Here is a 25,943-nt window from a genome sequence, read left to right on the forward strand (position 1 = left end):
ATTCACGTGTTATGGAATATTACTAAAGCAATCTTCTCTAGTTTCAACATTTCCATTACTTTGATGATTTGTTCCAAATTGTTTTAATGTACTTCATTTTCTCAAAACGTTCTTATGTGTAATAATCCGTAAAACGAAATATTTTAATGATTTCCTTTCAGCAAATAAGTACACACGTAAAGTAAGAAACAAGTGATTTTTAAAAGTGTAAAATACACCTTATTCTGAGCCGCTTTAACCAGGGGTGTATTGAAAAGCATAAATTCAAAGATGGCAGCGTGTTTCCATCTGCAGACAGTCCGTCTTTTGCTTCGAAGAATAATCTGCCTCTAAATTAGCGTTATGGGCGGACCTAAACAACTGAGGTGGCCATCTTGGAAACAGGCAGAGTGCATGCAGTTTCACAGCGATTTTCTTAGAACCCCATTAGTAGCAACGAGCCTTGTCCCTGATGTTAAGATGGTTGCCGCATAGAACATGCGCAGAATGATCCCACCAGCCAGAACAGAGGGGCCCGGGGAGGGGAGGAGGTGGAGAAGAAGAACGAAGTGGGCCTTACCGAGCTCCTAGCGAACTCGCCACAGCCGCCTCGCTACTAGGCGACGGGCAGCAGCTCACCCTACGCTTCCTCACGCTCTCCCCTACCCCAAGCTGCAGACGCCCACCGCTTCCGGGGTCCAGGGCTCGAGGGTATGAGGGGACAGCAACGGCCGTTAGGCCTTAAAGGGGCCGCAGCACCTATTGTCAGGGAGGAACAGTGGGGACAGTCCCTGGCTTTGTTTATTGTACCCCCTCTGCTGCACATTTAAATTCTGCGTTTAATGGTTTTAGTCCTGGGGGATCCTGAGCCCCCTCAAACATTTCCGTCGATACTTCTTCCTTTTGTAATAGCTTACCGGTTGTTGCACCTATAATTTGCCTCCTTCGTTTTCCTTCGTATAGAAAACGAACTATTTTTATTGTTCACCCTTTTGTAATTTACCTCCTTATAAGTTCCCACTTCACGCTAACACTATAGGACAGTTTGCCCCATACGTTGCATTTCATAGACCAGTTTCATCCATTCGTTCTCCCATAGAAGAATTTAAACAATTTATTCTGCATTCAGGGAAGTCTTAGTCTGTTCACTATCTTTCAGAGAATTTCGATTTATTTATTGTTTCTCGCAGAGATATGACCAATATGTTATCCTCCATCGTTTGGTTACCATGTTAGTTTTAAATATCTAAGCCCATACCCTTCTGGTGCCCTAAAGAACTCTTTGCCAGTTTTTTTTTTTTTTAAACCACTTGCTGTCCACAACACTTATATTTCCTCCCTATTTCTTTATTATGTTCTTTGACCAGCCTTTATTTGCTTGTACGTTATTGGTACCCGCCTTATTTTTGCCCTTTATAAAGGAACATTCAACTTTTTGCCATCCTTGGTGCTTCTCTTTCGTTTTTGTCCTCATAATTGTTCCCCCCGTGTTATTTTGCCACTCAACATCCTCATTATCACTCCATCTTGACCCTCATGTTGATTTGCTCCATATTTGCTTTCCTTTCTGTTGTCCCACATGACAATTTACACCACCCGTTGGAGACCCTGCCCACTGTTGTCCCCTCCTGTTTTTTAACATCAGCTTACTGTCACCCTCATCTGTCCCTACTTATTGGCCCTCACACTTCGTTTGTCTCTGCTACTTGAATGTTAATTTACCTTTGTCTGGTTTTTCATCTCAGGTTAAGCCCTGTGTTTCCCATCACACATTAGTTAATCTTGACTTGTTGATCCCACTTAAATCACACCTGCCTGTATGACTTGTCATCGCTTTGTTGTCACATCTCAAATTTGAACTCTGTCATTTTTAATATCTACTATATTGTTTGATCAATTCCTTGCTGCCCTTTCAGACTCTCGCATCTGCACACATTTCGATCCGCTCTATTGTTCCCTCTCGTATTTTTGCATATACTCAATGCCTTTCCTTGTCTCTCAGTTGTTTTCCTCACTGCCGTGGTATTCCTTTCTCTGAAATTTTGCTCATTCTGATTATTTTTTTTTGCACCTCAAGTGTTCTTCTAATTACCCCCTCTTAATTTTCATCTATTGACCCAGTGAAATCTTGCATTTCATTATATGTACTATATTTTCTCTATAAGGAGTGTTCTCTATACTGCCTCCTATTTTGTATGTTGTACATGACTGCTAGTGGTTCTTCTTTGCCTTAATTACCTCTTCCCACGCCTATCCTGGTTTCAACCAGGCACCTATAATCCCATTTCCTCCTATTGGCTCTGATGGCCTTCCAGGGCCCCAACAGGTCCCTTGGGGCCCAGCTGTGTAGCGGCAGCGTATTCAGCAGCCTTGGGGGTCTTATACAGCCCCCAATGCCTGCAGGTCTAGGGCAGAAGTTTTATTGCCCCAATGGGGCGGCGGTGCTGGCAGCTGCTTCCACTTCATCTTCACCACCCACAACAGCCGTGCAGTCTAGCTCACACCAGCAGCAGCTTGTCAACCATCATCACCATGGACCACAGGCTGGAACCATTCAGAACCAGGGAATGCCGGCTCGGCCTGTCGATACTAGGACTGCTGTGGTGGACCCCGAGCCTGATCGACCAATCGGCTATGGAGCCTTTGGTGTTGTTTGGTAAGTAGTCTTGTATTGTCCTGAATTTATATACATTATTTGCCTGTTCAAAAGCTGTACAGCCACAATGCCCAAAGTCCTATATAACCATACAGCTACAATTTCCATGTTTTGCTGAGCCTTTGTGTTTGCAAAACGGGGGATAGGACATTTGTTCCATATGGGTCTCTTAGAGCTATTCGGGTGTTTGCATCTTGTCCTGTGCCATATGCAGTAGCGTCACTAGTACAGCTGTGTTTCACAAGTTCTATATGATTGCAGAACATGTAAGCTGCACATAGTTTGCTGAATTGAGGTGTCCATGATGTTTTGCCTGCAATGTAATTTGTGACCTGAATGGATTGAGGGAAGGCATGATCACATGAAGGGCCTGCTCCATTATCTTATGGTTATAGGGCTTGTCTTACTGACTTGTTTGTTGGCTGCAGCGCTGGTCCCACTTCATTTTCATGGAAGTTTTATGATGGAGGTTGGACTGGGTGCATTGTCCTGCAGTTGCTTTAGGTGAGTTACTGGGTTTATTATGTCTGAACCATGTAAAAAGATGCCTTAACAATTTTATATGGTTTGAAAAATAATCTTATATGTCATAGTTTTCACCTAAAGCCTTTAACTAAGAATCCTCTTGAATGAATGTCAAGTTTGTCTTTGGAAAAAATTATCCTTGGATGTGCTGTTTGCCTAATTTTAAAAATATTGGGTTTTGCTAGTTTTGTATCACCATGGAGTTGGCTTTGTCGTCTAATCTGTTTCTGTCCAACAGGTGCAATGAACCTTCGTTTTCTATAAATTATTTCATGATTTGAAGATTGAAATCCGATTTTTTTTGAAGTCATGTAAACTAAGTTCACCAGTGGTAATAGAAATGCCTAATCATTTAGATGATCAGGTGCAGCTTTAGTTTTATTTGTCCGCTCTATTTGTCTGCCCTCTCATGGTTAATAGAAGAGAATCTCGATTAGACTATCAATATCTTATTTAATGAACCCCAAAACTGAGGGTTAAATTGTAGGCCAGACTGTCTTCCAAAGTAAGAGCAGTCAATGCATAGCTTATTACAGTGATTTCCTTGAATAGAAATCAATAGTTTTTTTGATTGTATTTATTAATTCTATGTATGTTTTCCTACAACAAAGTATGGTATAAAAGAAACTGCTGTACCGATTCTGAAAGATATTGATTTAATTGAAAATTAAGTTGAGTAGAAAAAATGATTTTGTTGTTCAATTATTCACCAGCCTATTAAGTTTATGAAATCTGAGATTAAGATATTTAACATTTCTTAAATTAATTTATGAACCCAACTATAAACTAAACATTTCCATGTCTGTTCTTTTGAAAAACGTTAAATGTACTAACAGAAAATGTACTATTGATTTGAGGAAAAAAAAGAATCTGCATCCCTGTGTATTCTGAAGTATGTTACTCCAGGCATCATCCACCTAGTTGAGTGTATAATAGGCCTGCACACCTTTTGTATTTGAAAATACGGGATACACTTTATTTGCACAGATCTGCAAGAGTGCCACAAGCCTGTGATCTTTTTCATTTAAAGTACACTTTATTTCTTTCAGATGAGTTTCTTGGTTTTATTTTCATTAATGTGTATGAGTGCAGCAATTTTCATTACTTGGTCAATAATTTTTCAGGTTACTTTAATCTAACACGCATTGACCTGGCGTTGACTGCAGGCCTTTTGGTTTTGTCAGTGCTTGTTTTGTCATGGTGTTAGTAAAACCACACATTGCCATAGTGGTGCCTGACACTGAAGGAAGATACTTTTAGTGCTAACGTACTACTTGTGAAAGACCTAAAAACGAATCCATTAGTATGCACTGCTAATGGAGCACTCTTGATTTCTCATCTCGAGAGCTACTGAAGTGCCTCATAGAGAAGAAGCAAAACATTAACTAAGTACAGTTATAGAATGTCTCAATTTAACTTGGCTCTACTTGTGTAAAAGCTAGGCTGCACATGCTTCCCTATATTGGACAAAGGTGCGCGGAATCATAAAACGTTCAAACAAATTTGATAGACTAGCAACCTCGGACAGTATATAGGACTTATCCACTGTTAAAAGGAAGCCGCACACTGGAATTAAGTTACTTCACTCCAAGTCTTTATTCCAATCCCCTAAACGTCACCAGTTGCCTAGATCACTTCAGGTCCTCTGACCTGATGGAATTCTCTCAACATTCTGAAGCAGACTCCCTGTGGAATGTCCTACTGGAAGGTAAAGGGGGGAGGTCTGGTTACACTAAGAGGGGTACAAGAGAAGCACCACAAAAGATAGCTCATACATGTATATTATAATCATGATTGTAACACATCTTTCCCTTTATAAAAGAAAACAAACAAATATTTTTATATTACAAGAAAGATTAAATCACATCTTTCCAATAAACTTCTATGTTTTAGTAACATAGTCCTTGTGCCAAACAGGAGGGTTCCGTGATCTTTTGTTGGCACAATTTTTTTTTTTTTTTTGTTGTTGTTGACCTAGGTCATTTTTTTAACCGCTTAGATGCGGGCGTCGGCCACTGGCCGACGCCCACACACCCTCCCTGGTGCGGGTCACGACCAGTGGCCGACACCAGGAAGGGCATTAATAAATCCTCGGGTGCGTCGCACCCGAGGATTTATTTTTTATTTTTTTCCCCCCCCCGGGAGACACGGAAGCTACCGTGTCTCCCCCCGCCCCCCACCCGCCCCTTTGTGACGTCAGCGCGCCGCGAGGCGCGCTGACGTTGCAAAGGTGTTTTCCCCATGAAAGCAGGAAGCAGCCTTGCGGCCGCTTCCTGCTTTCATGGGGAAAACGGCCTTTTTCACGTTCAGGAAGGCCTCGTAAGAAAGGGGAGACACTCCCCTTTCTTACGAGGCCTTCCTGAAAGTGTTTCCTGGCCCCCGGTCGCAGCTGTGCTGCGATCGGGGGCTAGGAAACACTTTCAGGTTTCCTGGCTCCCCCGATCGCAGCACAGCTGCGATCGGGGGGGTCAGGAAACATTTTGAAAAGGCCTCGTAAGAAAGGGGAGACTCTCCCCTTTCTTACGAGGCCTTCTGAAACTGTTTCTGGCCCCCGATCGCAGCTGTGCTGCGATCGGGGGCCAGAAACAGTTTCAGAAGGCCTCGTAAGAAAGGGGAGAGTCTCCCCTTTCTTATGAGGCCTTCTGAAACGGTTTCCTGGCCCCCGATCGCAGCACAGCTGCGATCGGGGGCCAGGAAACCCCACTAGACACCAGGGATTTCACTTTTGGGGGGCAGCCCCCCCCCCGGAAAACGGGCCACCCCCCCCCCCGGATAATTTTCCAAAAAAAATAAAAAGGTAGGTGCCCCCCCCCAGGGGATTTAAAAAAATAAAAAAATAAAAAATAAAAATAAAAAAAACAATGAAATGACAGGGGGTCGCCCGTGGCAATTTTTTTTTTAGATGTTGTAGGGTTTCCCTGGGGGCCATTTTGGCCCCCAAGGAAACCATACAACAACTAAAAAAAAATATATGTATATATCTATATATATATATCTATGTAGATAGATATATCTAGGTACATGGACATATCTATAGATATATCTATGTAGATATATATTTATATATATATATATATATATATATATTGGTAGATCTGTATCAAAGAGATTTATAAAGCGCGCTACTCACCTGTGAGGGTCTCAAGGCGCTGGGGGAGGGACGGGGGGGAGGGAAAGGGGCTAGGAGGTTCACTGTTCAAAAAGCCAGGTTTTGAGGCCCTTCCTGAAAAGAAGTAGGTTTTGGGTCTTGCGAATGTGGGTTGTGAGTGCGTTCCATGTTTTGGGTGCAATGTAGGAGAAGGATCTGCCCCCGGTGGTGGTGTGTTTGATGCGGGGGTCAGAGGCGAGAGAGAGGTCAGCTGAACGGACGTTTCGTGTGGGGGTGTGGAAGGTGACTCTCGTTGAGGTAGGCAGGGCCTGTGTTGTGGAGTGATTTGTGTGTGAGGATGAGGATCTTGAAGGTGATCCTTTTGTCAATGGGGAGCCAGTGGAGGGATTTGAGGTGTGGAGAGATGTGTTCGTGTCGGTGGAGGTCGAGGATGAGTCGTGCTGCTGAGTTCTGGATGCGTGTAGTTTGCACTTGAGTTTTAGAGTGGTGCCGGCGTAGAGGGCGTTTCTGTAATCAAGCCTGCTGCTGATGAGTGCGTGAGTGACAGTTTTTCTGGTCTCTGTGGGGGTCCATTTTAATGTTTTTCAGTATACGGAGTTTGTTGAAGCATGAGGAGGTAAGAGCGTTGATTTGTTGGGTCATAGAGAGGGAGGAGTCTAGGATGATGCTGAGGTTGCGTGCGTAGTTGGCGGGGGTGGGTGCAGGGCCTTGCGTGGTGGGCCACCATGGGGGGTCCCAGGTTTTTTTGGTGAGGGCCAAAGAGGATTATTTCGGTTTTGCTTGAGTTGAGTTTCAGGTGGTTGGCTGTCATATATACATCACTTTTGTCAATATGTGTGTGGTTTCCCTGGGGGGAAAAGGGTCCGACTTGTCTAGTGGCAGTTTTAGTGCCATAAAGAAGCGCAGAAGGTTTATATGCCTACTGCAAAGAGCACATCTGTATTTTATGTAAATAGCTGAGTACATTAGTAAAGTCTATGGAGAGATGAAGGGCACTTTTGCTGGGTGGTAATGAGGGAATCCGAGGAGGAGGGAGTGGGAGCACCAATAATGATTGTTGGACTGGGCGCAGGAGGTGCTAAAGACTGTGACGAATGGTATGTGACAAGGTGTTTTTTGAGTGTCTTGAAAGTACGTGCTGATTGAGGGAAGAAGCGCAGGTAAGGTGGCCTCTACTGTTGCACGTATCTCACACACACCATCGATTTTGTGACTGTCTACGTAGGCTAGTGTTTTAGAGCAACAGTTTAGCCAATAGCAGAGATGGCATCTTGATGGATGACTGCTGCCTGCACTCGGGTTATAGAGGACCGCTCTGACATAGGATCAGAGACTGAGACATCAGATACTGAGACAGCATCTGAGGGATAGGACAATGGCGCAGACTCTGGGAGTGATTTTTCAGTCAGAGGAGTCCCATTCGAAAACTCCTCTTCCAGTACATTATGAGGGAGGTGATGAGGACAGTCCTGCTGTCCCTTCGCAAGCTGTTCGTGCAACTGGGTAATAGTGGGTTAGGCCAACCCAGAGAGCAGGTGAATGCGGCGGCAAGCAGAGAGAGAGTGCTCTCTTGGGAGCTCACCAATTTAGTTCAGCCCCAAATTCCACCACCCAAATCATATTGTGGAGACATCAAAATTGTCTATGGCAAAACAAACTGGTTTTGTAAGGCAGGCACCTGTGTTTTTGGTCCTGGATTCGGCGGCCATATAGAGAAACACACTAAACCCAAACATTTCTGGAAACTAGACATTCGGGGGAGTCCACAGAGGTGTGACTTGTGTGGATTCCCCAAAGTTTTCTTACCCAGAATACCCTGCAAAGCTGAAATGTTGAGAAAAAACTCTATTTTTCTCGCATTTCTGTCACACAAACTACAGGAATATGCTGGGATCCACAACATTCCTACCACCCAGTGACTCCTCACCTGTCCTGATAAAAACACTACCCCACTTGAGTGCCTACACCTAGTGCCTGTGTCAGGAATGGATCACCCCAGGGTCAACAGCTGCCTCACGTAAGGACCAACATTGACCGTTGTGTGATCTATTCCTGTCGCAGGCACCAGGCCTAACCACACAAGTGAGGTATCATATTTATCGGGAGACTTGGGGGAACGCTGGGTGGAAGGAAATTTGTGGCTCCCCTCAGATTCCAGAACTTTCTGTCACCAAAATGTAAGGAAAATATGTTTTTTTATCCAAATGTTGAGGTTTGCAAAGGATTCTGGGTAACAGAACCTGGTCCGAGCCCCACAAGTCACCTCATCTTGGATTCCCCTGGGTTTCTAGTTTACAAAAATGTGCTGGTTTGCTAGGTTTCCCCAGGTGCCGGCTGAGCTAGAGGCCAAAATCCACAGGTAGGCACTGTTTTCTATGAAAAAATGTGATGTGTCCACGTTCTGTTTTGGGGCATTTCCTGTCGCGGGCGCTAGGCCTACCCACACAAGTGAGGTATCATTTTTATCGGGAGACTTAGGGGAACGCCGGGTGGAAGGACATTTGTGGCTCCTCTCAGATTCCAGAACTTTCTGTCACCGAAATGTGAGGAAAACTTGTTTTTTTAGCCACTTTTTGAGGTTTGCAAAGGATTGTGGGTAACAGAACCTGGTCCGAGCCCCGCGAGTCACCCCTCCTTGTATTGCCCTAGGTCTCTAGTTTTCAGAAATGCACAGGTTTGGTAGGTTTCCCTAGGTGCCGGCTGAGCTAGAGGCCAAAATCTACAGGTAGGCACTTCTCAAAAAACACCTCTGTTTTCTTCCAAAAATTTTTATGTGTCCACGTTGCGCTTTGGGGCGTTTCCTGTCGCGGGCGCTAGGCCTACCCACACAAGTGAGGTATCATTTTTATCAGGAGACTTGGGGGAACGCCGGGTGGAAGGAAATTTGTGGCTCCTCTCAGATTCCAGAACTTTCTGTCACCGAAATCTGAGGAAAACTTGTTTTTTTAGCCACTTTTTGAGGTTTGCAAAGGATTCTGGGTAACAGAACCTGGTCCGAGCCCCGCGAGTCACCCCTCCTTGGATTGCCCTAGGTCTCTAGTTTTCAGAAATGCACAGGTTTGGTAGGTTTCCCTAGGTGCCGGCTGAGCTACAGGCCAAAATCTACAGGTAGGCACTTCTCAAAAAACACCTCTGTTTTGTTCCAAAAATTTTGATGTGTCCACGTTGCGCTTTGGGGCGTTTCCTGTCGCGGGCGCTAGGCCTACCCACACAAGTGAGGTATCATTTTTATCGGGAGACTTGGGGGAACGCCGGGTGGAAGGAAATTTGTGGCTCCTCTCAGATTCCAGAACTTTCTGTCACCGAAATGTGAGGAAAACTTGTTTTTTTAGCCACTTTTTGAGGTTTGCAAAGGATTCTGGGTAACAGAACCTGGTCCGAGCCCCGCGAGTCATCCCTCCTTGGATTGCCCTAGGTCTCTAGTTTTCAGAAATGCACAGGTTTGGTAGGTTTCCCTAGGTGCCGGCTGAGCTAGAGGCCAAAATCTACAGGTAGGCACTTTGGAAAAAACAGCTGTGTTTTCTATAAAAAAAATAGGATGTGTCCATGTTGTGTTTTGGGGCATTTCCTGTCGCGGGCACTAGGCCTACCCACACAAGTGAGGTATCATTTTTATCGGGAGACTTGGGGGAACACAGAATAGCAAAACAAGTGTTATTGCCCCTTATCTTTCTCTACATTTTTTCCTTCCAAATATAAGAGAGTGTGTAAAAAAGACGTCTATTTGAGAAATGCCCTGCAATTCACATGCTAGTATGGGCACCTCGGAATTCAGCGATGTGCAAATAACCACTGCTCCTCAAAACCTTATCTTGATCCCATTTTGGAAATGCAAAGGTTTTCTTGATACCTCTTTTTCACTCTTCATATTTCAGCAAATGAATTGCTGTATACCCAGTATAGAATGAAAACCAACTGCAGGGTGCAGCTTATTTATTGGCTCTGTACCTACACGCCCTTTATATCCCCGCAACCAGAAGAGTCCAGCAGACAAAACGGTATATTGCTTTCAGAAATCTGACATCGCAGGAAAAAGTTACAGAGTAAAACATAAAGAAAAATGGCTGTTGTTTTCAGCTCAATTTCAATATTTTTTTATTTCAGCTGTTATTTTCTGTAGGAAAACCTTGTAGGATCTACACAAATGACCCCTTGCTGAATTCAGAATTTTGTCTAGTTTTCAGAAATGTTTAGCATTCCGGGATCCAGCATTGGTTTCACACCCATTCCTGTCACTAACTGGAAGGAGGCTGAAAGCACCAAATATAGTAGAAATGGGGTATGTCCCAGTAAAATGCCAAATTTGTGTTGAAAAATTCGGTTTTCTGATTCAAGTCTGCCCGTTCCTGAAAGGTGAGAAGATAGTGATTTCAGCACCAGAAACCCTTGGTTGATGGCATTTTCAGGGAAAAAACCACAAGCCTTCTTCGGCAGCCCTTTTTTCCAATTTTTTTGGAAAAAACAAAATTTTCACTGTATTTTGGCTATTTTCTTGGTCTCCTCCAGGGTAAACCACAAACTCTGGGTACCATTAGAATCCCTAGGATGTTGGAAAAAAAGGACGCAAATTTGGCGTGGTTAGCTTATGTGGACAAAAAGTTATGAAGCCCTAAGCGCGAACTACCCCAAATAGCCAAAAAAGGGCTCAGCACTGGGGGGGAAAAGGCCCAGCAGCTAAGGGGTTAATCATTAATTGGGCGAAAACCTGTTGTGACTGGATCTCCCCATCTAGGAAAGCATTTTACAAGTCTGTCCATAATTCACTAATGCCCATTATCTATGATGGCAACATTACATTTGACCTTCACTACAACCCTTGGGATTGAATACTTGGACTTTTGACAACTCCTTTCACAGGGTTTTGTGATTTTCACACAGTTTCCTACCCTCCATTGTTGTTGCTTTACCCCACATTTGTTATCATAGTAGGTTTTGTATTTGTTTTAATGTGTGTTTTGATCTGTTTTTAAAACTGTTAAGACTTTCATCCCTATCTCGCCTGCTCCCAAACAGTTGAGGAATAATTTGGTGATTGGTTTTCTCCCTTTGAGAGATGAGAATGGGGATACACCAGTGACTTGGTTGGGAATTGGATGATTCTTCAGGAGTATGTTACTGATGCTTACAGGTTGTATGCAATCCTTTATCATTTGGTTGGTTCTTTCTGCTAGACCATTTGCTCAGGGACGATATAGGCATAACTTGAGGTATTTTATAGATAATTGAGTCCAGAATTCTTACATCATGTGAGAGATGAATTGGACTCCGTTGTCAGTGACGAGCGCAGATGGAATGCCTTCTGTAGGAAATAAGTTCTTTAACCCCATGGGTGTCATAAACGAGCTGGTCTTGGCCACGGTTGCTGTGTGCCGAGAACAAGGCCAGCTCGTCCTGTACCTGGCCCAAGGGGGGAGTGCTAGCGCCCCCCCCCCCCGTCCAGTGGGCCTTCAGTCAGCAATGGCAGGGAAAATGCTTCCCCTGCCAGCTCCACCCCCCCCCCGCCTCGGCGATCTGATGACGTCTGCACGCTCACAGCCAGTGCACCAACGTCATCACATGCTGCCGGGGACGCCCAGGAAGCATTTGCTTCCAGCACACCCAAGAAGGACTCGTTTTCAGTGAGCCCTTCTCCTGTGTGTGTGTGGGGGAGGGGGGGCGTTGGGGTGGAGGAACAGACACTGGGGAAAGGTGCCTGCTTTGAATGGATTCCTGCTCTATGATCATGGGCGAGGCCATAATAACAGAATAATTATGTTTTAGCTCCCCCTTGGGGATAGATCAGTAGTTTCGTCGGCCGATCTGCCCCCGAGGGGGTCAAAACCCACTTGGCACCAGGGATTATTTTCTAATTGTGTTTTAGGGCAGCGACCCCTTGGGCAAGGGTCGCTGCCCTGGGGCAAGATTTTTGTTGTATGTTTCAGCCCTCCCTAGGCTAGATCGGCCATGTTTTCGGCCGATCTTGTCCCCGGGGGGTGGGGTGGAATAGGGGGTCGAAACCCACTAGGCACCAGGGATCTGTGCGTGTGCTTTTTTTTTTTTTTGTAGGGGTTGGCCCCTTGGGCAAAGGTCACCCCCTAAAGGAGGCACGTAACTGTTGGACATTTCTGCCCTCCTTGGCTCCTTGGGGGCAGATCGGCCTATTATTTTTAGGCCCATCCGCTCCCAAGGGAAGCAGAAGACACAAAGATACCAGGGTTTTTTTGTGCGTTTGGGGGGGGGGGGGGCAACCCATGGGGCAAGGGTCACCCCCCCAAAGGGAACACATAACTGTTGGCCATATCTGTCCCCCTTTGTGGCAGATCGGCCTATGTTTTTTTTTTTTCTTTTAGGCCCATCTGTGAGGTACCATTTTTATCGGGAGACTTGGGGCAATGCTGTGGCTCCTCTTAGATTCCAGAACTTTCTATCACCGAAATGTGAGGGGGAAAAAGTTTTTCTTTTTTTTTTGTGTGCAAATTTTGAGGCTTGCAAAGGATTCTGAGTCTAGTTTTAAAAAAAAATGCACAGGGTTGGTAGGTTCCCTAGGTGCCGGCTGAGCTGGATGCCAAAATCCACAGCTAGACACTGTCCAAAAAACACGCCAGATTTCAATGTAAAAATGTGATGTGTCCATGTTGCGTTTCCTGTTGCGGGCATTAGGCCTACCCACACAAGTGAGGTACCCTTTTTTGTCGGGAGACCTGGGGAAACACAGAATAGAAGAACAAGTGTTATTGCCTCTTGTCTTTTCCTACATGTTTTCCTTCCAAATGTAAGACAGTGTGTTTTATAAAAAAAAAAAAAAAAAGTCTATTTGAGAAATGCCCTGTAATTCACCTGCTAGTATGGGGACCCCGGAATTCAAATAACCACTGCTTCTCAACACCTTATCTTGTGCCCATTTTGGAAATACAAAGGTTCTTTATATTTCACCAAAGTAATTGCTGTATACCCGGTATGCAATAAAAACCCATTGCAAGGTGCAGATCATTACTTTGCTCGGGGTACCTAGGGTTCTTGATGAACCTACAAGCCCTATATATCCCCACAACTAGAAGAGTCAGACGCAACAGTATATATTCCTTCAAAAAAGTCTGCCATAGCTGGAGAAATTTATAGAAGAAAACATAAACAGAAATGGCTTTTTTTTTTTTTCACCTCAATTTTAATATTTATTTTTCAATCAATAGTTTATTCGGTCCAAATTTAGGCCATTTTTAAAAGTAAACATACATACATAGAAATAAAAACCATAAACCAATGTATAGTAAAAGAAAGGATAAAAAGGGGTCGTATAGCTAAAATATTTCCATAAATAGTTGAAAAAAGAAGAATACTCAGGGTGGTCTCCGGATCTTGCCCTGTACATAATGCTGGACACTAAAATAATACTAATCAATTATTAAAAAGATAAAAACTGTTCTAGAACCAATCTAATCGATTATTAAAAAGATAAAAACTGTTCTAAGACCAATCACTATATAAAATCAGACATTAAAACTCCAGAAAATAGCACAGATTAAAAAAAAAGAAAGTTAAGAGGTCGGGCCATAAGGAATGGTACCCATGATTGGTCAGTTCTATTAAATAGATTGGTCAGAATAGGATATAACTTAGCATTTATAAAATTATATAGTTGTGGTAACCCACTAAACAGCATACTTGGGGATACAATCTAATATCCATGATAGGTCTCGGTTTTCGTTAGAGTCCCAGACTAATATGATCGAATGCTGGTTTACTGGCTGCTAGACCGCTCTTCAACTGATGGATTGGGATCTGAAATAATCCTGCTGCGAATTTTCCATGCTGCTGCCAAATATTTGGAAACAGAGCACACTGTCAGTATGGAAGTATCATATTTACATATTCTGAGTACACTATTGCGAGATGGCGAGGGCAGTGTTCTGCACAGAGGGGTAATCCACTTCCCTCGAGGACATTTATACAGAGGGCAAAAAAATAGAACGTGTTCATAAGTTTCCTTACATAGGTGACAGTTTATACATTTGTCCGATGGGGAACTGTTAGTCGACCAGCCGGCCGTGAAACTGTTGACTGCCAATGTTCCGTACCTAAGTTGGAGTAATAAGGAGCGAGCGTGGGCTGGTATAGGGAGGTCCAGGAAGCTTTCAGACAGAGGAACATGCTTTACCAGCAGGAACTCTGCTGTCAGCCGACCTGAACTATTTGAGCCGAGGGATTCCTCATAGATCTTTTCCCAATAGTGGTCTTTGATCAGGCGTTTAGCATTGCCAGGAATCATCTCGGGATTCTCCCAATAATGGGATAGACTCAGTTTGGTCCATGCTGCTTTCATCTCCCTAAGCCACCGTACTTTTTCCCATCCATGATGAGGTGGCAGTAGTTCTTTAACTGCTGCCCTGTAGGGTTCGAGTTCATCCGTTTTCCATAGTCTGACCCAGTACAGGAGTGGTCTTAGATATGCTATGTCTTTGATACTGTGTAGACCCAGGTCCAGTCTGAGGGGGAGCATTGGTGTGCCCCTCCCCAGTCTGGCTATGTGTCTGAAGAAGTTATTTTCTTTGGTTTGAAGAGTATCCATTTGTCTGTGGGATCCCCAAAGTTCTGCTCCATACAGGGCCGCAGCACGGATTTGTACTTTGTATATTTCAGAGATGAGGATCAGAGGGGGGCTTGTTGCGGTGCTAGCTTTACGTCCTATTACTCCACATCTTTGGCTGATTGTTAATGCCCCTTTCCTTATAGCTGGATCCCAACCGCCCTTGTCAGATAGTCTGATGCCCAGATAATCATATTCCGTTACTCTCTCCACAAGGATTGAATCCATCTTTGTGTTTGCGCTGAGCTTCTTTTTCCTGGCGCTGTATATCATGAGTTTGGTTTTCTTAAGATTAATGTCTAACCCAAAGTCTCTGCGGTATGCACCGAACTGGTTGACCAGATTTTGTATTCCCATAGATGATTTAGACAGAAGAATAGTGTCGTCTGCATAGAGCAAGCAAGGGACTTTGGTTCCAGCCTGCATGGGGGAGTCATTTGTGCAATTTACTAAGTACTTGATACAGTTATTAATATATAAAAGAAAAAGAGTTGGGGCCAACACACACCCCTGTCTGACTCCTCTCTCGATAGCCACTGGTTCAGTAAGATCACCATTCTTGCCATTCCTAATTTGGGCATAGGTATTCTCATGTAGTCGGGCGATAAGTTTCAAAAGGCCATGCGGGACACCCATGTTGGCTAGTGTCAGCCATAACTGATTTCTAGGGACCAGATCAAACGCGGCTCTAAGATCAATAAAAACTACATAAAGGTTACCCCCTCCTACTTCTACAGTATTCCATTTTATTGTTAGAAATCTTAGTACTTGATCTATGGTACTGATTGCTGGTCTAAACCCTGCTTGTAAATCAGAAATGGCATTGTTTTCCAAAATCCATTCCTCTAGACAAGACAAAGTTTGCTTTGCAAAAATTTTTTGGAAGTTGTCGAGTAAGGAGATTGGGCGATAGTTAGCAGGGTTAGAGGGGTTGCCTTTCTTAAAAATGGGAACTATCTCTGCTCCTAACCAGGAGCTCGGAACAGGTGCTCCTGCAGCTATCACATTAGAGATGAGGTTTAAATATGGAGCCCAAACATCTGGGTCAGTCTTGTAGAGATCACCTGGTATTTTGTCAAGGCCGGGGGCCTTTCCCCATTTAAGTGAGACAATCGCAGCCTTGGTTTCTGCCAGGGAAAATTCAATTTTGGGGGTCTCAGTAGTCATGATGTGGGTCAGTTCCCTGGCGGTGGCACCAATGGTCCCAAGATATAATCGGGAAAAATGATCGGTCCACTCTACAGGGAGTATTGAGGCGCCAGGCAAACAGTTAGGTTCATCGCTGGCATCAGCCACCAATTTCCAAAATTTAGAGGTGTCGTTTATTTTAGCAGATTCCAGAAGCGAGACCCATCTTGATTCGTCCCATTTCCTACGGGCTCTAGCTTGTTCCTGTTTATAGGCTTTCCTAGTTTCCCTTATAAAGTCTATCTGACCTCCTCTTAGAGCTCTCAGCAATTTGTGCTGTGCTTCTCTACATGCGGCGTTGAACCATCTTGCATTACATTTCTTTTTAGGTTCTCTCACCGACTCTTTGGTAAATAGATTTTTTAAGGAGTTAAAAAATTGTGTGTGGGCTGCTATAAGCCCACCACTATCTTCTGGAAATTGAGATATATGGTCCATATGATCTGCCAGCTGCCTATACGCCGTTGTCAAAATGGTTGTGTCAGTGTTCAGGGATTCCCATCTAACATTACGTCTATTGTTGGACAGTGCGAGCTGTTGTCCGTAGGTCTTGGGACAAGAGACTTCAGGAAGGGGTAATAAGTTCCTAAGAGATAAAATCAGTGGTTCGTGGTCACTTTCCTCATGTTCTACAATGTTCATGTCGACCATATGGCCCCACAAGCGGATATCGAGCAAGATATAATCTATTTGGCTCTTCTGTGACCCGCGCCTAAATGTAGGGTGGAGATTAGGGTCCGAACGGGAGCGACCATTACAGGCCCGCAAGCCATGTGCCAGTGTAATGTCCATGACCTGGTGAGATAATCTATTAATTTTTGGTCTTTTTCTTGACACCAGCTGGGGAATACCCCAATAAGCGTCTTCATCTTTATATAATTCCTGGGCCAGCGAGTAGGGTTCAAAAGTGGCATTAAAATCTCCAGCAATGAGAATAAAATGAGAAGGTGATTTATAAGTAAGAAAACTATCCAAAATAGTCAGTGCGTCGGACTCATACTTGCTGCCCAGACTCCTATTGTAAATATTAATTATTAAAAATGGTTTCTCTCTAAGGGATGGTATTAATAAACCCATTAAATCAGGGCAGCCCAAGTCAATTATTTCAATCCGACATTTAAAAGAGCAACTGAGCCATATTAGCAGGCCGCCTGAGGGCCTCCCTGAATTCGTCTTAATTGCTGGGACCCAGTAGCTTTTATAGCCAATTCTATATTTGGGTTCCAGTGCCCATGTTTCTTGGAAAAGACATAGATTGTGTTCGTCTATAAATTTGCCCCATTCAGGGTTATTCATTTTGTTCTCCAAGCCTGCAATATTCCAACTAAGAATGGTAACTAGGCCGTCTATTTTGTCATGGGGAGCTTCAGCCACAGAGTTCTCTCTTGGAGATCGGGTACCGTGGGGAAATTTTATACCCTTTTCAATTGAATTTGGAATTCCTACTACGTTAATGCCCGGGGTGTTTCTTGCCCCATCTGAATCGGAGAGTAACCTGAACTGTTCGGATGCCTGGAGTGGGGGCGGGTCTCTGTGTTTGCTACAATCTGGTAAGTCTGTGACTAAGTTAATCTCAGTCACCATACGCTCCTTGTCTGCACCCCCGATAAGGATTTCAGAACTCTTGGATGGATCTAACTGAGCAAGTGCGGGAATTGGGATAGGGTCACTAGTGTCGATGGTAAAAGTATGTTCAGCCGCATGATTGTTTTGCCCAACTTCATAAGTTTCAATTTTCCCAGCTATAGGAGACTTTTTATCCCGGTTGTTTGGGCCTTGGGAGTAGGGTAAACTGTACATAGTGCTTACTTTTAGTCAGTCGTTTTCAGAAAGTGTGGGCGAAGAAGCATTGCAACTTGGCCGAAAATCAGGTGACGTCTGTGCCCTAGAAGGACCTCTGGGTGAGATTGTCACCCCCTTAGTGCTTGGTACAGCTATATGAGGGTAGAAAGCCTGGAGCCTACAGAGTGAGATTACCCCCCCTAGGGGGTTAGAATGACACACATTTAGAGAAAGCTGTTGGACAAGGGAAGGCGTATCAAAATTAATAACGATACAATCCCCTGTACCAGGGTTTTTGAGTGGGCCCACCCAACCCACCCTCCTCACCATCAGTATTGAGGGTATCATATGAAAGGCGAATCTAGCGTGTCTGTGTAACCAATGGATGACCTTGTTTTTCAGTTCTGTGAATGATTCGGAAATGTTGGACTTGAGCTTAGGAACATTCGTAATAACTAGTACATAGGGGCAAGCTTCCGGTGGTAGATGTAAAGTTCTCAGGTTAGTTCCTGGATCCCTACACGTCTGGTCTGCTGGAATATTGGAATGGTTCCTGTGCAGTTTAGTGCCCATGTTTATGGAAGAGGCAATTTCACCTGGCCGCCTTGGGTAAAGGGGGTCACTTTTTGGGTGCCAAGTTTTAGGGGGATTGGCCAGGTTAGGTGTGGAAAGCTTCGCTGGTAGGTGGAGAGAGTCAGAGCAAGGTGGTTGAGGCTTATGAGCCGTACTTGGGGGTAAAAGAGGAATACTGGCACTGTTAACAGGGGGACATGGGAGAGAGTGATATTGCAAATAATGCAGGTCCGATGAGGAGGAGGAGATTGGCTGGTTAAATTTGATGAGAGCGTCGAGTTTCTCCTCAATGGCTGATAAACGGGTTATTATAGGGTGTAATTTTTTTGAGAGCTCCTCCTTTATAAAGTCTGTAATGAAAGCTGTGTCCAGTTTGCCGTAGCAAGTAGTTTCGTCAGGTGTGCAATCCTTAGATCGAGTAGACACAGGATGATTGGGGGAGTCCAAAACTCGGGGCCGTTTGTTCTTTAGGTTCACCTCCCCTCGCTTCCTTTTACCCTTTGAGCTATGTTCTGGGGAGGATACGGGCCTGTTTGACATAGGCTGGGTAGTTTCTGAAGGGTGCATAGCTCTGCCCGGGGGTTCTGTATTGGGTGTTCGGGCAGTTAGGATGGTTAATGGTGGTGATGCTGCCGGGGTAGGCTGGGGAGCTGGTGGATAAAAAGATTGTAATGAGGTTTTCAGTGGAGCGTCAGTTGATGGTGGAGCGGTTAGACGGCGCTCAACCAGTTCAATTTCTTTTTCTAATGCCCCTACCGCTTTTTGGAGGAAGCCGTCTAAAGTCTTGTTGTTGGCTACTTCTTCCAAAGGCTTCCCCCCCTTCCGTCTACCCATCTTGATTTGGTAAGGTACTCAGGACCAACCCCAAAGTTTAACAATCTATTTCCAGAGATGCTCTTCCTCGCCCTTTCTCACCCTATCTTGCTCTACTGGAGTTTTTATTAGGAGAGACTGAGAAGCCTGAAGGGCCTAGAGAACTGCTCACCTATATTACAAGAGTGACCGGGTGGGTAAAAGAAGGTCGTCCGCTGGTCAGCTGCCTTGGGGAGTCCGGGTGAGAATAGTGTGGCCCGGCCCGGGCTCCTCAAATCATGCGTTTGGTTTAGTAGGGTTTCTGACCTTCGAGACCTCCCGGGTGGTCTTGGCAGCAGCGTGCTTCCTGTATGTGAAAGAGGGGTGGCCCAGCCCAGCCTCTTTCGGGCGATGACGGGCAAGGACGGGCCCGCCCTTGGCCCGGGCTTTGCCCGGGCGCCGCCCGCGCACGTCCCGCGACGGCGGGAGCGCGACTCAAGTTTTAAAGGGCTCCTGCCCTGGCTGGACGGCTCGCGTCACTCCCGGGGCTTCCCTGGCCCCAATCAGCGCTTCCCGCGACGGCGGGAGCGCGACTCAAGTTTTAAAGGGCTCCTGCCCTGGCTGGACGGCTCGCGTCACTCCCGGGGCTTCCCTGGCCCCAATCAGCGCTTCCCGCGACGGCGGGAGCGCGACTCAAGTTTTAAAGGGCTCCTGCCCTGGCTGGACGGCTCGCGTCACTCCCGGGGCTTCCCTGGCCCCAATCAGCGCTTCCCGCGACGGCGGGAGCGCGACTCAAGTTTTAAAGGGCTCCTGCCCTTTATTTTATTTTAGCTGTTCCTTTCTGTAGGAAAACCTTGAAGGATCTACACAAATGACCCCTTGTAGAATTCAGAATTTTGTCTACTTTTCAGAAATGATTAGATGTCCGGGATCCAGCATTAGTTTCAAACCCATTTCTATCACCAACTGGAAGGAGGCTGTAAGCACAAAATATAGTAAAAATGGGGTATGTCGCAGTAAAATGCCAAAATTGTGTTGAAAAGTGTGGTTTTGTGATTCAAGTCTCCCTGTTCATGAAAGCGGGAAGGTGACGATTTTAGCACCCCATACTCTTTGTTGATGACATTTTCAGGGAAAAAATCACATGATTTCTTCTGCATAACTTTCCTCCATTTTTGTGGAAAAAAACAAAGTTTTAGCTATATTTGGTTAATTTCTTGGTCTCCTTTAGGGGAACCCACCTACCTTTAGAATCCCTTGGATGTTAGGGGGGGGGGAAAGGACTCTGATTTGGCGTGGATAGCTTATGTGGACAAAAACCTATGAGGGCCTAAGTGCGACCTGCCCCAAATAGCCAAAAAAAGGCTCAGCACCGAAGTGGAAATGGCTTGGCAGCGAAGGGGTTAAAAAATGAATGAGAGCATCCGTGGTAATTTGATTGCCATTTTTTTTGTAACTATCCACTTCGAATGATAATCTACCACCACAAACAAAGGAGGAATATGCAAAAACAATGGAATGTAATTTAGAGAATAACTGCACAGTAGAATTTTAGGTTACTTTCAGAATATGTAATTTGAGAGTCTGGGATAAAACAGATGAGTTTGTATCAACAGAAACATCCAACCAGCAATTGAAAAAGCCTACATAAATCCTACATACATTACAGTACTTAGCACTTTAACTTACCGCCTCTTAATTCAGCTATAGTCCACAAACTTATGTGCAATGACACTCTACATTGAAACTCCACCATCCGCAGACTAGAGGAAGGTAAGATGAATATGATTAATCCTGTGACCGAGAGTACGAGTAAAAGGTATAGATGACCGTATAAGCAGGGTCCAGAGTTAAACTCGGTTATTGTTCAGATCTAAAAAATATGTAATTTATTATAGCCCGCAAGGCCTGCTGGCTTTCACAATAGTATATATAAACATTATTTTTGAGGTGAATAAGTTGGCAAAAATCAACCCCCAAAATAATTAATAATTCATTAAAAGACATACAACAATGGTGATACAATGTAAACACCACAAAAATAAGATTATAATGAACTTTAACATTGAATAAACATGACAATAGTGTACTTATGCTCAAATGTATTCACTAAAGAGTTAATTTAACCCTCTTTGTGCCCAGGACAAGGTGAACTCGTCAAAGGCGCCGGTTCCCCAGTGCCTTGGACGAGATCACCTCATCCTGCTAGGGGCCCCTGAGGGGAGCGCTAGCGCTCCCCCGATGGCCAGGCACACCCCTCCCCTAGGCACGGATGGAAGGGGAATCGCTTCCCCTTCCACCCCCACCACTCTCCCCGTGGCGCCTGATGAGGTCAGCGCGCTGACCTCATCAGAGGCCTTCCTTCCGGCTCTGAAAGCTCAGCTTCCAGAGACCACTCTAAGTTGAGGAATACAAGGGAAGCATTATATAAGATAGTGCATACATGTGTATTTTATCAGAAAGATTGTACCACCTACTTCAAAGAATGAGGCAGAATCCTTTTCTTCAGGATCTGGTCCGCATCCAAGCCTAAATATGTAGCCAATAGAATAATTTCCTTTAGAGTACTCTTTACTCTCTTATCTACAACATTATTTTGTGGACTATGCAAAGAGATAGTGAGATTTTTAATAGTGGTTGATATGGATGCTTGATTATTTGCTGTGACACAAACTGACTCTAAATAGCTGATACAAGGTATTGGGATCATCTGCAATATGAAATCACTTTCCAGGAACATAATCACATTACAGGACTCTGGGTTATGCAACACTGATTAATAATCCCATTTGGAAAGATAGTCTACTAAGACTAAAATGTGCTTCATTTCATTTAACAAACCCTGCTTATGTCCCATTAAATCTATTGCTACCCTTCTCCAAATCTTAAAATGAGGTTACACCACAATCAAAAGGGTGTTATTTGTGACCAATCGTCGGATTGTTGGCAAATTGTGAATCAACCAATAAAAGATAAACAGTGTTGTAAAATCTAGGCAAATGATTTCCAACAGTATTTGTCTCATCCTGAACTTTAGCAGTGTTCTGTAACTCGCCAGGGAAAGATCTTTCATGGAAATGCTCTTTAGTAGTACATTTGTTTACTTCACAAAGAAAAGTATCTAACTGGGAGATGCTCACCCATTCTTCCCTGGGGATCACTGGCACTTATATGACCGTAAAGCAAGTCTGACCTCAAAGTCAACACCCTCAAAATAGTTGTCTTCGTTGTTCAGAACCATTTGAAATCTTGACAAGAAATCAGCTCTTGAACTGTCTTTATCTGAAACATTTATTTTCAAAATTAAATTCTTGAATCCTGGACAGTGACCTAACTAATTTAGAAAATGCTTTCCCCGCTCCCCCACCCTCAGCAAATATAGTAGATGTTTCCGGTCAGTGTATGAAAGAAACATCCACTCCCCTACCCATAGACAGGTTCTAAAACAGCTCAGACATGCCCAAGCCTCACACGCTGCCCTTTTAACATACACCTTAAAGCAAAAGCAACAATGTGTTCTTTGCTGCCAGTTAACTGACTCTAAATGGCACAGACTTCAGTACAACTGGTATCAACAGTTACCAACACATTTCACTCTCTATGTATAGTTTCACCACAGGTACAGCAACAATCAGTTTTTGATTTTGGTAAAAACTTGACTTTCCATCTTACCCCGTGTGAACTGTATCTCTATTTCTAGTAGCAATTTAAGAGGTTCATCTAAAGCAGCTAATTCCTCCACAAAACTGAAATAATACTCATATAGGCTAGCAAAGACTAAATTTGATTAACATTAGTAGGTGGTGGTGCATTTGTGATTTCGGTAGGCAGATCCCTTTTGGCCTTAATCTGTCATTTACTCCAGTTCAACATTGTGAGTAGAAAATGTAGTTTTCTCTCTTGGAAGCTTTTCACAGTCATCCAGGATTCCCAGGACCTTCTCAAATGCGGTCTTCAACTGAACCAGCATAGATTAAAATGTTATCTTGGGAGGCTTGCAAACTCCCAGCATCCTGGAACAATCGGAGCATAAACTTCTGACAAAGCAGCTGCTGTCAAAGCTAGTTCAGACGGTGTACATAAGTGACGGTATGCTCCAAGAGCGGGATACATTTTATCAGCGCGGGGTGCCTCAGCAGAATCAATTTGATGGTAAGCTGACCTTAAGTCTATGGTTAAAAAAAAAAAAAAAAAAAACCTGCTCTTTCCTAATTGTGAAAACATCTCAAGAATTTTAGACAATTGATTGGTAATCAGTTATATTGTTTTTATTTAGGAACCTAAGACCGCCACAGAAACTAATTTCAACAGATGTTTTTTCTTTTAAAATAACCACCAAAGACACCATTCTGGTAAACAGGCTCAATAACGTCTTTTATCAACCAGTTGCTGCAGCTGTATTGAGTGATTTCCTGATGCTGAACCGGACATTTCATGCTTTGACAGTTGTTTTTATCAAGACAGTTTTGTTCTAGTATCATTTGACACAGCCAAATTCTCACTAACCTTTCTTTTGAGATTCAAGACTATCCAGCAAAGACCTGCCTTCATGTTGCACTAAAGAAATCGGGCAAGAGCTCCCTGTTCCCAAGATATCTTAAGCCCTCCAACCGAGAATTTGGGAATGTATGCATTGTTATAAATCATTCTGTTTTTCATAATGTCCCACTACATTGTTTTTCAAAATTCTGCTAACGTGAGCCATCTCTTGCGAGCTCCGACACATCTTTGCAAAAAAAAAAAAATCAAATCTTTTTGCATTTACTGCAAGTCTTATTAATCACTGGACAGCTGCTCGTGCTAGCTAAATGATATTGAGAACCATGGCTAAAGGAATAGCTTTGCTGGCTACTTGTGTTATCATTTTGTCGACCTTCACTTCTGTGTTGATCCACATTAATCAAAACTGCTCTGAATGGAGAAGTCAAGCTTTCTATTTTAATTGGCTCCCTAGGAGCCAATGCTGAATGTTTAATATCTTTTGGCTATATTGATGGACTCTTCCAAACTAGGATTCCTGCAGACCGGAAAACATTCTTGATGCTTCTAGTCAGAATAATTAACTATGCTCTAATCACTTACAGTAAGGTGCCAAAATGCTTAACTTGGCAATGTTTATCACTATTCTCATGAAACATTCACCTTTTGGCAAAAAAAAAAAAAACTCTTTGGACCATGATGTTGGGGTTATCAAGAAAAGGATTTGGCTTACTCATCCCAAAAGCCAGGTTGTGTTACAAGAAATCTCTAATGGAGATAAACAGCTTTTTTTACAGTCTAAACAACTGCACAGTCATACCAACTCCCATTCGCCATCATGTTTATTTGCATCTGTTGCCACAGGACCACTCTCTTTAGTGGTTTAAGGCGGGTGATTGCGGAAATCACCTCTTCGAGGCGAATGGGGGGGTCAAGGCATTCAGAACAGTGTGAAGGGAATTGCGTAGGGGTGTGTGAGGCTAGGTAGGCCAGGGAGTCTTTGGGCACACCTGGGTCCTCGGAGTAGAGAGACTTATAGAAATGTTAGAAAGATTCGTCTATTTGCGAGTCGGTGTGAACTTACGCGTAGGGAGTAGGGCGGATGGACCTTACACAGTATATTGGCCCGCCAGGGGTGGGCCAGTAATTAACCGCCGTGGTTTGCTCCCAGGTAGTACCTGTTTTTAGGTGAAGTAAGACATACGCTGCTCTCTCTGGGTATAATCGTTTAAGGAGTGCGCAGGTGGGTTCAAGCTCTCCCCATACGCGAGGGGCCCCAGTACATTTATGAATCGCTTTTAGTTGTGGTTCTGCTTGTTCCTCCTTCCGGAGATGATTGTTAGAAGCTGAGAGGGCAATGCATTCTCCCCTGAAGACCGGCTACAGGGCCTTCTACAGAGAGGACAGGGCAACCTGATACAAGTCGTTGGTTTGCAGGTAATCCGAATAGTCTTCCGAACGGCAGTCATGGTCGTGGGGTGTTGGAACAGAGTGTCTCTAATTCGCCAGTGTGAGTGGACAGTACGCATGTGTCCTAGGTGAAAGGTAATGCTAAGGAGGGCATGGTCCGAGAGTGATGTGGGCTCGATAGTGGAGTCGCTAATGAGTTGTTGGATAACAGGGGTTGCTAGAAAGTAATCGATATGAGCGTACATCCTATGTACTGCAGAATAGTGTGTGTAGTCCCTTGTTGGAGAGTGAAACACACGCCAGTTGTCTACGAGGCCGAAGTCGGCGAGCCAGTGCGCTCCCTGTGCCAAAAAAGCCCCTATTTGGTCAGAGTTTTGGGCTTAGCAGTCAAGGAGATGTTCATCATCAGGTTAAAGTCCCCGCCTATTAGAATTGCTGAGTCAGGAGCCTTAAAGAGGGGCGCAAGTGTGTCAAGTATAAACAGTTCCTGTCATTCGTCGGGAGTGTAAATGCATACTAATGTGAAGTGGAAGGTCCCTAATTGAAGGTGGTAGATGAAGTCATCCCTTTAAATCAGTAATTTTGGAAACTGTTGCGCCTGAGCCGGGAAGAAAATAGGATGGGTTCCCCACCTTTCTTGGAAGGACCGGAGGGCAACAGCAAAAGGAGTCCATACGAGGGGTGTCCCTAGAAGGTGGGTGTCTTGGGAGAGGCATTTGTCGTCGTTGGAGCATTCTAGTATGGATAGGTCCGCCTTTCACTTTATTGGGTTATTAAGGCCTCTGACGTTGAGGCTCACAATTTTAAGGTCTGCAAGCATAGCTCATAGGGAGTGGTAAGGGTGTGTCGAATTCTGGTCCGAGGAGAGAGAGATCTTAAGTAGCATG

The 25,943-nt window shown here is 44.3% G+C and overlaps 1 protein-coding gene across 1 annotated transcript in view; it reads left to right on the forward strand.

Moving 5' to 3' along the window:
- Positions 1 to 390: 390 nt before the first annotated feature.
- Positions 391 to 25,943, forward strand: part of LOC138304238 (serine/threonine-protein kinase NLK2-like) — a 543,367-nt gene continuing 517,814 nt past the window's right edge. The window contains exon 1 of the mRNA XM_069244130.1: positions 391 to 2,635. Coding sequence (XP_069100231.1) covers positions 2,283 to 2,635 — 353 coding nt within the window. The 5' untranslated portion in view covers positions 391 to 2,282. The remainder of the gene's footprint in view (positions 2,636 to 25,943) is intronic.

The sequence above is a fragment of the Pleurodeles waltl genome, chromosome 7 (genome assembly GCF_031143425.1).
Source record: "Pleurodeles waltl isolate 20211129_DDA chromosome 7, aPleWal1.hap1.20221129, whole genome shotgun sequence".
NCBI lineage: Eukaryota > Metazoa > Chordata > Amphibia > Caudata > Salamandridae > Pleurodeles > Pleurodeles waltl.